Source organism: Salmo salar, chromosome ssa13 (genome assembly GCF_905237065.1).
Source record: "Salmo salar chromosome ssa13, Ssal_v3.1, whole genome shotgun sequence".
Lineage (NCBI taxonomy): Eukaryota > Metazoa > Chordata > Actinopteri > Salmoniformes > Salmonidae > Salmo > Salmo salar.
The window spans coordinates 113,857,760-113,869,673 of record NC_059454.1 but is presented as its reverse complement, the minus strand read 5'-3'; the positions used below and the strand labels follow the sequence as shown (position 1 = coordinate 113,869,673).

Here is an 11,914-nt window from a genome sequence, read left to right as displayed (position 1 = left end):
GACATTTTTTATTTTTTAATCTGTCATGTTCTATTGCAATTCTATACTTTTTTTTATCAACGTATATATGTAGGCTATCAACAAATGACACCCAAAGTAAAGTAACTATTGATCCCTTTATCGTTCTCCCAGATATACATTTGTTGTAAACAGTTCGGCTTCTTGTCTTCTATGCTCATTAAAGTCGAATATGCAGCGGGCCCAGGCGGAGTTGCATTAAACTTGTTCTGCAAAATGTGATTTTTTTTAAACATTCAAGGTACAAACTTCATTGAATGTTTATAATGAAATAATACAAATAAGCAACATAAGAAATCAAATGTGGTGTTGCTATTTAATCACAATCAAGTTCTTCACCATTAGGAAAATCCTTTTTGATAATAATACAAAGTGCTGATTGTTGTTATTGTCATTATTATTACAACTAAAAGAGTGTCTGACTGATGTTCAGTTTAACCTCTGACTCATATGTTCAGCACAGTATCCTCCAATCAGACTCCACGGCAACACAACCTACACCAGCGCTACCATGACGACCTCCCCCAGCTCGTACCAGCAGGAGCCCCTGACCCCCCCCAGACCCCCCCACTCCTCCTCCCTGAAGCCCAACCAGGTGGGTCAAGTGGTTCTGTATGGTGTACCCATCGTCTCCTTGGTGATCGACCATCAGGAGCGGCTGTGTCTGGCCCAGATCTCCAACACCCTGCTGAAGAACTACAGCTATAACGAGATCCACAACCGCCGCGTGGCGCTGGGTATCACCTGTGTTCAGTGCACCCCTGTCCAGCTGGAGATCCTGAGGCGAGCTGGCGCCATGCCCATCTCCTCCCGCCGCTGTGGCATGATCACCAAGCGAGAGGCGGAGCGGCTCTGTAAGTCCTTCCTGGGGGAGAACAACCCCCCCAAACTGCCCGACAACTTCGCCTTTGATGTGTCACACGAGTGTGCCTGGGGTAGCCGTGGTAACTTCATCCCAGCGCGCTACAACAGCAGCAGAGCCAAGTGCATCAAGTGTTCCTACTGCAACATGTACTTCTCTCCTAACAAGTTCATCTTCCACTCTCACCGTACTCCTGAAGCCAAGTACACCCAGCCGGACGCTGCTAACTTCAACTCCTGGAGACGCCACCTGAAGCTGTCAGATAAAACCCCTCCTGATGACCTGGCGTTTGCCTGGGAGGACGTGAAGGCCATGTTTAATGGTGGCAGCAGGAAGCGGTGTCTACCCTCATCTCACTGCTCCCCCATGGGGCCGGGGAAGGTTGTGAACTCTGGTCTGCCCCACATGATGACCCCTGACCTGGTCCAGAAGAGGAGCCGCTTCGAGGAGGAGGAGGACCTGGATGGAAGCAGCCTGTCTCCCCGTAAGAACCCTCGCAGCTACCCGGTGATCCCTGTGCCCAGTAAAGGGTTCGGCATGCTGCAGAAGTTCGCCCACACTTCCCTGTTCCCCAGCCCCTACTCCTTCCCAGCCTTCAGCCTCTGTCAGAAGAAAGATGACAGTGAGGTGGCTGGAGGACAGAAGAACACTGGTCTGTCAGGTCTGCTGTGGCCCGGTCGTAAAGACACCTTCTATCCTCCATTCTGCATGTTCTGGCCCCCTAGGGCAGCTGGGGGCCTCCCAGTGCCCACCTACCTGCAGCCACAGCCCTCCGTCAACACTCTGTCCTCATTGGCCGAGAGCCCCTCCCTCAGGCAGGCCTTCCTCGACCTATCAGAGCCCCCACACCCAGGGGCGGGGCCAGGCATGGGAGCCACACCCAGGTCAGGTCTGTTTGACCTTGACTCCTCCACTCTGACCTCTGATTTGCACCCTGTGACCTCAGAGGGCTGGCTGAAGGTGTTGGACACCCCGTCTCTCCAGGCCAGGAAAGCCTACTACCACTCAGCCTTCCGACCCGTCGTCAAGGACGCAGAAAGCATCGCCAAGCTCCATGGCAACCTGGAGGAGTTTGGGTCAGAGCTCCACCTGTCCCCCACGACCAGCTGCAGCTACGCCTCTGAGAGCGGAGGAGAGGGGGAGGAAGGAGAGGTGGATGTAGAGACCAAGCAGGAGGAGGAAGAGGAACACTCCAAAAGACCAACCCCACCACAGACACACAGCGGCCTGCACCTCCGAGGGCAAAGTGAAGGATCAGGACTATGGGAGAGAGGAGAGAAAGAGGCAGTCAACTTTCCCTGCAGCCCTGCAGATCACAGCCAGGACCAGAGCAGCACAAGCCTGCCTGCCTCTCCTCCTGCTCCCCCTGCCAGTCTCACACTCTCTCTCCCCAGCCCCACACACACCCCGCTGCAACTGGAGGACCAGTCCTACAAACATGTAAAAGTAAGGCACTTTAATTATTATTTAAATGGCACTGTAGGCTGGTTGATGTAATATGCATAAAGAGATTGATAGCGGCGTCTCACTGAAGAATTGAAACATCCACAGAGTGCTCTGATCCCTGATAGTAAGAACAGTCCGGTATTGTAATGGTCAAAATATATCGGTTCTCTCCTTAACACTTTCTGCCTGTTAGCCTTTCCAATCTGGAACCTGTCGACTCCACATTAACAAGGGAGTAGGTTCCCAACCAGGGGAAACAGTCGCGTTGTACTAATAAAAGGGAGGAGTCATTCTCAGTCTAATGGTAACACTAATGAAGGAGACATTCACAGTATAATAACATTAATGAAGAGACATTCACAGAGACATTCACAGTCTAATGGTAACACTAATGAAGAGACATTCACAGTCTAATAACACTAATTAAGGAGACATGCTCAGTCTCTTAACACTAATGAAGAGACATTCACAGTCTAATAGTAACACTAATGAAGAGACATTCACAGTCAAATAGTAACGATTATGAAGAGACATTCACAGTCTAATAACACTAATGAAGAGACATTCACCTTATAATAACAACACTAATGAAGAGACATTCACAGACTAATAACAAAAAATGAAAAGTCATTCACAGACTAATAACACTAATGAAGAGACATTCACAGTCAAATAGTAACGATTATGAAGAGACATTCACAGTCTAATAACACTAATGAAGAGACATTCACAGTCTAATAACACTAATGAAGAGACATTCACAGTCTAATAGTAACGATTATGAAGAGACATTCACAGTCTAATAACACTAATGAAGAGACATTCACAGTCTAACAGTAACAATAATGAAGAGACATTCACAGTATAATAGTAACGATTATGAATAGACATTCACAGTCTAATAACAATAATGAAGAGACATTCACATCTAGTAATAACACTAATGAAGAGACATTCACAGTCTAACAGTAACAATAATGAAGAGACATTCACAGTATAATAACAATACTAAGGAGTAGACATTCACAGTCTGATAGTATCAAAAATGAAGGAGACATGTACAGTCTAATAACACTAATGAAGAGACATTCACAGTCTAATAACACTAATGAAGAGACATTCACAGTCTAATAACACTAATGAAGAGACATTCACAGTCTAATAGTAGCACTAATGAAATAGACATTCACAGTCCAACAAACAACAATAATGAAGAGACATTCACAGTCTAATATTAACATAAATGAAGGAGCCATTCACATTCGAATAACACTAATGAAGAGACATTCACAGTCTAATAGTAGCACTAATGAAATAGACATTCACAGTCCAACAAACAACAATAATGAAGGAGACATTCACAGTCCAGTAACAACTCTAATGAAGGAGCCATTCACATTCGAATAACACTAATAAAGAGACATTCACAGGCTAATAACAACACTAATAAAGAGACATTCACAGTACAATAGTAACACTAATGAAGAGACATTCACAGTCTAATAGTAATATAAATGAAGCAGGCATTCACAGACTAATAACACTAATGAAGAGACATTCACAGTCTAATAACACTAATGAAGAGACATTCACATTCTAATAGTAATATAAATGAAGCAGGCATTCACAGACTAATAACACTAATGAAGAGACATTCACAGTCTAATAACACTAATGAAGAGACATTCACAGTCTAATAACACTAATGAAGAGACATTCACAGTCTAATAACACTAATGAAGAGACATTCACAGTCTAATAACACTAATGAAGAGACATTCACAGTCTAATAACACTAATGAAGAGACATTCACAGTCTAATAACACTAATGAAGAGACATTCACAGTCTAATAACACTAATGAAGAGACATTCACAGTCTAATAACACTAATGAAGAGACATTCACAGTCTAATAACACTAATGAAGAGATATTAGTGGAGAAACACTAAGGGGTTATGGTCAGTATATACGATGACTGGTAGGGCACTGGAACCAATATACACTTCAAAGTATTGCAGAGCGAACAACAAAGCTAGAGCTTCTTGCTCGATGGTGGCATAGTTTAAATGTTCGTGAAAATAACACACCGGATGATCCAGTCCAGTCTTGTCCCGCTGCAGTAGAACAGCACCAGCACCTCTGGCACTAGCATCTACCTCAAGTTTAAACGGTCGTTCAAAATCCGGAGCAGCAAGTACAGGGGTATTACATAAGAGTGCTTTAGCAGTATCAAAAGCTACCTTACAATCCGGGGACCACTCAAACGATCTAGCCGGACTGAGCAAATCGGTCAATGGAGCAACTACCACAGAGAAGTTTTTACAGAAGCTACGGTAGTAGCCAACCATCCCTAAAAAGCGGCGTAGCTCTCGTCTGGCGGTAGGTGCAGGGAATGCCGTTATAGCCAAGACCTTGGCATCAACAGGGCACACCTGTCCATGGCCGACCTCTTTGCCGAGATAGGTAACAGTGGCCTTCCCAAACTCGCACTTTGCCAAGTTCAGGGTTAAAGAAGCAGCTGCCAAACGTTCACATACTACCCTTAGAGAGTTAACATGATCTGTCCACTCAGATGAATAAATCACTAGATCATCTAGGTAGGCACTACAACTGGGAACGCCAGCTAATACGGTGTTAACCAGTCGTTGGAAAGTGGCTGGTGCATTCCGCATCCCAAAAGCCATGACAGAGTATTGTAGGAAGTTGTCTGGGGTCCCAAAGGCAGAAATCTCAGAAGCACGTGAGGTTAACGGAACCTGCCAGTAACCTTTTAAGAGGTCCAACTTAGTTACATACTTAGCAGCACCAACAGTGTTGATACAGTCGTCCAGTCTGGGTAACGGGAACGAATCTGGCAATGTGACAGAATTTACCTTTTGATAATCCGTACATAACCTGGACGTACCATCAGGTTTAGGAGCCAGAATGCAAGGAGAACTCCAAGGGCTTGAACTTGGCGTAGCCAGGTCATTCTCCAACATATACAAATAGTAACAGCTATGAAGGAGACATTCACAGTCTAATAACACTAATGAAGAGACATTCACAGTCTAATAACACTAATGAAGAGACATTCACAGTCTAACAGTAACAATACAGCTTGTCTGCAAATGCGATGATAGATCCATGCTTCATCACCAAGGTGATTTAGATCCATGCTTCATCACCAAGGTGATTTAGATCCATGCTTCATCACCAAGGTGATTTAGATCCATGCTTCATCACCAAGGTGATTTAGATCCATGCTTTATCACCAAGGTGATTTAGATCCATGCTTCATCACCAAGGTGATTTAGATCCATGCTTTATCACCAAGGTGATTTAGATCCATGCTTCATCACCAAGGTGATTTAGATCCATGCTTCATCACCAAGGTGATTTAGATCCATGCTTCATCACCAAGGTGATTTAGATCCATGCTTCATCACCAAGGTGATTTAGATCCATGCTTCATCACCAAGGTGATTTAGATCCATGCTTCATCACCAAGGTGATTTAGATCCATGCTTCATCACCAAGGTGATTTAGATCCATGCTTCATCACCAAGGTGATTTAGATCCATGCTTCATCACCAAGGTGATTTAGATCCATGCTTCATCACCAAGGTGATTTAGATCCATGCTTCATCACCAAGGTGATTTAGATCCATGCTTCATCACCAAGGTGATTTAGATCCATGCTTCATCATAAAAGTGATTTAGATTCATGCTTCATCATAAAAGTGATTTAGATCCATGCTTCATCACCAAGGTGATTTAGATCCATGCTTCATCACCAAGGTGATTTACTTGAAAGTCACCCTCCGCTCATGTCTACAGCATTGTTAACAGCATTGTTCTGGACATACAAGATTAGGCCAAAAGGAGAACTGTTCCACTCCATTGATTCTTCAAGTCTGTGAAAGCCAGCTGGTAGTCTAGTGTACACCAGCATCCTGCATCCCAGGACACCAGTGGTTCTGTTCTGGATAGCATTATTCAACACTATCTCTGATATGTAGATGTTAAAACCTCTGTCTCTCTCTGTGTTCTCAGACTCATAAAAGCAGAGACCATGGACTGCCTGTTTATGCAACCAAAGAAAACTCCAAAACAGCTGGTACGCAGTGTTACCTAGGTGTTTAAAGACATTGGTTCCTTCCTATCAGTTTTCTGTGTGCATGGGACCAAATCAACTCAGAGGCTCCAGATGAACTGATGAATTAATGTCCTTCTGTTCTCTCCTTCTCTCCTTCTCTCCTCTCCTTCTCTCCTTCTCTCCTTCTCCTTCTTCTCCTTCTTCTCCTTCTCCTTCTTCTCCTTCTTCTCCTTCTCTCCTTCTCTCCTTCTCTCCTTCTCCTTCTTCTCCTTCTTCTCCTTCTCCTTCTTCTCCTTCTTCTCCTTCTCTCCTTCTCTCCTCCTTCTCCTTCTCTCCTTCTCTCCTTCTCTCCTTCTCTCCTTCTCTCCTTCTCTCCTTCTTCTCCTTCTTCTCCTTCTTCTCCTTCTTCTCCTTCTTCTCCTTCTCTCCTTCTCCTCTAGATGAAAACAAAGAACCTAGCAACTTCTTTGTATCAGAGACAAAATCATCTGACCCTGAGTACTGGAGAGAGATGGCAGGTAAAACTTCCCCTATCATACCATTACAGCTATTAAACCATACCATTACAGCTATCACCCCATTACAGCTATCATACCATTACAGCTATCATATCAAACCATTACAGCTATTATACCATTACAGTTATCATATTATACCATTACAGCTATCATACCATTACAGCTCTCATACCATTACAGCTATCATATCATACCATTACAGCTATCATATCATACCATTACAGCTATCATACCATTACAGCTATCATACCATTACAGCTATCATACCATTACAGCTATTATACCATTACAGCTATTATACCATTACAGCTATCATACCATTACAGCTATCATACCATTACAGCTATTATACCATACCATTACAGCTATCATACCATTACAGGTATCATACCATTACAGCTATCATATCATACCATTACAGCTATCATACCATTACAGCTTTTATACCATACCATTACAGCTATCCTACCATTACAGCTCTCATACCATTACAGCTATTATACCATTACAGCTATCATACCATTACAGCTATTATACCATTACAGCTATCATATCATACCATTACAGCTATTATACCATACCATTACAGCTATCCTACCATTACAGCTATCATATCATACCATTACAGCTATTATACCATTACAGCTATCCTACCATTACAGCTATTACACCATACCATTACAGCTCTTATACCATACCATTACAGCTATCATACCATTACAGCTATCATATCATACCATTACAGCTATTATACCATTACAGCTATTATACCATTACAGCTATCATTCCATTACAGCTATCCTACCATTACAGCTATCCTACCATTACTGCTATCCTACCATTACAGCTATCATACCATTACAGCTATTATACCATTACAGCTATCATAGCATTACAGCTATCATAGCATTACAGCTATCATACCATTACAGCTATTATACCATTACAGCTATCATACCATTACAGCTATCATATCATACCATTACAGCTATTATACCATACCATTACAGCTATCATACCATTACAGCTATCATACCATTACAGCTATCATACCATTACAGCTATCATACCATTACAGCTATCATACCATTACAGCTATCATAGCATTACAGCTATCATACCATTACAGCTATCATACCATTACAGCTATTATACCATTACAGCTATCATAGCATTACAGCTATCATACCATTACAGCTATCATACCATTACAGCTATCATACCATTACAGCTATTATACCATTACAGCTATCATAGCATTACAGCTATCATACCATTACAGCTATCATACCATTACAGCTATCATACCATTACAGCTATCATACCATTACAGCTATTATACCATTACAGCTATCATACCATTACAGCTATCATACCATTACAGCTATCATACCATTGCGGTTTATCATGACAAGGAGAACAACAGCCTCATTCTCCTCTCACAGACCAAAGGTTTAGGGATTATTAGAGACTCATTCTCCTCTCACAGACCAAAGGTTTAGGGATTATTAGAGACTCATTCTCCTCTCACAGACCAAAGGTTTAGGGATTATTAGAGCGTCATTCTCCTCTCACAGACCAAAGGTTTAGGGATTATTAGAGACTCATTCTCCTCTCACAGACCAAAGGTTTAGGGATTATTAGAGACTCATTCTCCTCTCACAGACCAAAGGTTTAGGGATTATTAGAGACTCATTCTCCTCTCACAGACCAAAGGTTTAGGGATTATTAGAGACTCATTCTCCTCTCACAGACCAAAGGTTTAGGGATTATTAGAACAACATAAACAGATGGAATAGCCGATAGACTGTGGAATGGAAGAACGGCTGTTTCCAATGTTCCAATGTTGTCCAGAATGTGCTGTAGAATGTGTTCTACAGGGAACCATTACAGTTCTACAATGTGTTCTACAGGGAACCATTACAGTTCTACAATGTGTTCTACAGGGAGCAAACAAGACAATCAGCTCAACACAGGGAAGTTGACAATCTCCATTTCAACAATATCAAACCCATATAATTGCCTTTTCCTTGGCAAAACCTTCCATTACAAGGATCACAGTTATTGCCTTTTATATCTATCTCAGAAACATTCAGTATTTTATGACATCTATGGCAACATTTATGTTATCTAGCCCATAATGATGTCCTCACATAATATAGAATATATTTTTAAAAATTACACAATACAAATTAAATGAGACCACCTTTGTCTGATTGCTAAACAACTCCCTGGGCGATGGACGACGTGATTAGACGTTCTGATTCCAAAGACTCTCAGGCTCTGTCTAAAGGGGAGGGCTGTTTCTTGGGAGAAAAAGTATCTAATTTTCCATTTATGTAATGCAAACTGCTTTGGCTTTGACTATTCCCGGTTAATTGACTGTCAAACGAGGCGGATATCCCGAGGCACTGTCTGCTGATTTGCTTGTCAAATGAGACAGAGAGAGCGGCGAGAGAGCGAGAGCAAACCATTCGAAATGAGGGAAGCGTTGGGAGGCTGAAGGAGGCAAGACATGAAATGACAAAAGAGTTAAAGAGAGAGAGTGAGAAATGGAGAGAAGGATAGATTATATATAGAGGGGGAGAGGGGTGGGGGAGATTATATAAACGAATGTGCTGGATCGCTTCATTTAAGCCGTTTGATTTGCCACATTATCTGAATTCAGACACAAACACACAAGACATTTTCAGGTTCATAGATGAAGAAATCAGGCCATAATGGAAACGACACTAACATTGTAGAAGAGTGATAGAACAATATGGTTATCATGGTTACAGGACTACAGTAATACCAATCCACTGTTACCAACGCAGCACGGCTACAGACACTATAGACTGCAGCCAGAACAATAGGTTTTACGGGAAGCATAAACATTTTAATATTGTTTCACGTGAAATCTATTTCTTGCATTTGTTTTATTGAAGGTTTAATGCATTTAGCATTGAACAATTTGATTAATTAGTTATTTAAATCATCAAGGTGTGTTCAGTATTAATTCCATTTTACATGTTGATGTAATACTCTTCAGCAATGCGTAATGCAAAACATTTCGATTGTCTTATTTGTCAATTCCGTCAAATGAATAGTGAGCATGATTATTCTTTTTTAGATTTATTTTTTCACCTTTATTTAACCAGGTAGGCCAGTTGAGAACAAGTTCTCATTTACTACTGCGACCTGGCCAAGAATAAAGCAAAGCAGTTCGACACAAACAAAAACACAGAGTTATACATAAACAAACGTACAGTCAATTATACAGTAGAAAAAAGAAAACAAAAAGTCTATATAGAGTGAGTGTAAATGAGGTAAGATAAGGCAATAAATAGGCCATGGTGGCGAAGTAATTACAATATACCAATTAGACACTAGAGTGATTGTTATAGAGATTTTAAATGTAGTTTCTAATTTCAATCAAAACCAAGATATTCTTAACGGAATGCAATGACCATTGAGATTGTATTTTATTTTGTTACAGTTATTCAGTGAAAGGGCTACAGGAACGACTGGTAGTCTATAAAAAGCTCTGGTTGTAGCCAGCTGGAAATATGCAGTTAGACTGACACCTATAGGCCAATGGTTTCATTGCAGTCAGAGTACTACAGATTATTAGAGGGATTTATTTATTTCACCTTTATTTAACCAGGTGGCCAGTTGAGAACAAGTTCTCATTTACAACTGCGACCTGGCCAAGATAAAGCAAAGCAGTGCAACACAAACAACACAGAGTTACATATGGGATAAACAAACATACAGTCAATAACACAATAGAAAAATCTATATACAGTGTGTGCAAATGTAGTAAGATTATGGAGGTAAGGCAATAAATAGGCCATAGTGGTGAAATAAATACAATTTAACATTAACACTGGAGTGATAGATGTGCAGAAGATGTGCAAGAAGAGATACTGGGGAGTAAAGGAGCAAAAAATAAATAACTATATGGGGATGAGGTAGTTGGGTGTGCTATTTACAGATGGGCTATGTACAGGTGCAGTGATCTGTGAGCTGCTCTAACAGCTGATGCTTAAAGTTAGTGAGGGAGATATAAGACTCCAGCTTCAGTGATTTTTGTAATTCGTTCCAGTCATTGGCAGCAGAGAACTGGAAGGAAAGGCGGCATAAGGAGGAGTTGGCTTTGGGGGTGACCAGTGAGATATACCTGCTGGAGCGCGTGCTACGGGTGGGTGCTGCTATGGTGACCAGTGAACTGAGATAAGGCGGAGCTTTACCTAGCAAAGACTTATAGATGACCTGGAGCCAGTGGGTTTAGCGATGAATATGAAGCGAGGGCAAGCCAACGAGAGCATACAGGTCGCAGTGGTGGGTAGTATATGGGGCTTTGGAGACAAAACGGATGGCACTGTGATAGACTACATCCAATTTGCTGAGTAGGGTATTGGAGGGTATTTTGTAAATTACATCGCCGAAGTCAAGGATCGGTAGGATAGTCAGTTTTACGAGGGTATGTTTGGATAATATAACTCACTGTCTTACTGAATCAAAAAATGTATTTTCTTTCATTTGTTCCAGGTGATCAAACTCAAGATGGAAGTTCCCCCGTGCCACTAAAGGAGGATGTTGAGAACATGGAGAAAGAGGAACTCCAGAAGGTTCTATTGGAACAGATCGACCTACGAAGACGACTAGAACAGGAGTTCCACGCTCTGAAGGGAAACTCCCCCTTCCCTGTGTTCCGTAGGTCTACCTCGCTGTCTCACACCCTAACCCCTCACACCCTAGCACCCTAACCCCTCACACCCTAACACCCTAACCCCTCACACCCTAACACCCTAACCCCTCACACCCTAACACCCTAACCCCTCACACCCTAACACCCTCACACCCTAACCCCTAACACCCTAACCATGGTGGGACGACTAGAACAGGAGTTCCACGCTCTGAAGGGAAACTCCCCCTTCCCTGTGTTCCGTAGGTCTACCTCGCTGTCTCACACCCTAACCCCTAACCCCTCGCACCCTAACCCCTC

General features: G+C 42.2%; 1 protein-coding gene across 1 annotated transcript; it reads left to right on the top strand.

The window, feature by feature from the left end:
• Nucleotides 1-480: 480 nt before the first annotated feature.
• On the top strand, nt 481-11,886 carry skor2 (SKI family transcriptional corepressor 2). The gene is made up of 5 exons (XM_045692791.1): nt 481-2,326; nt 6,364-6,427; nt 6,847-6,924; nt 11,458-11,652; nt 11,861-11,886. The coding sequence occupies exons 1-5, from the start codon at nt 530-532 to the stop codon at nt 11,884-11,886; spliced, it is 2,160 nt and encodes a 719-aa protein (XP_045548747.1). The 5' UTR covers nt 481-529.
• Nucleotides 11,887-11,914: the final 28 nt, after the last annotated feature.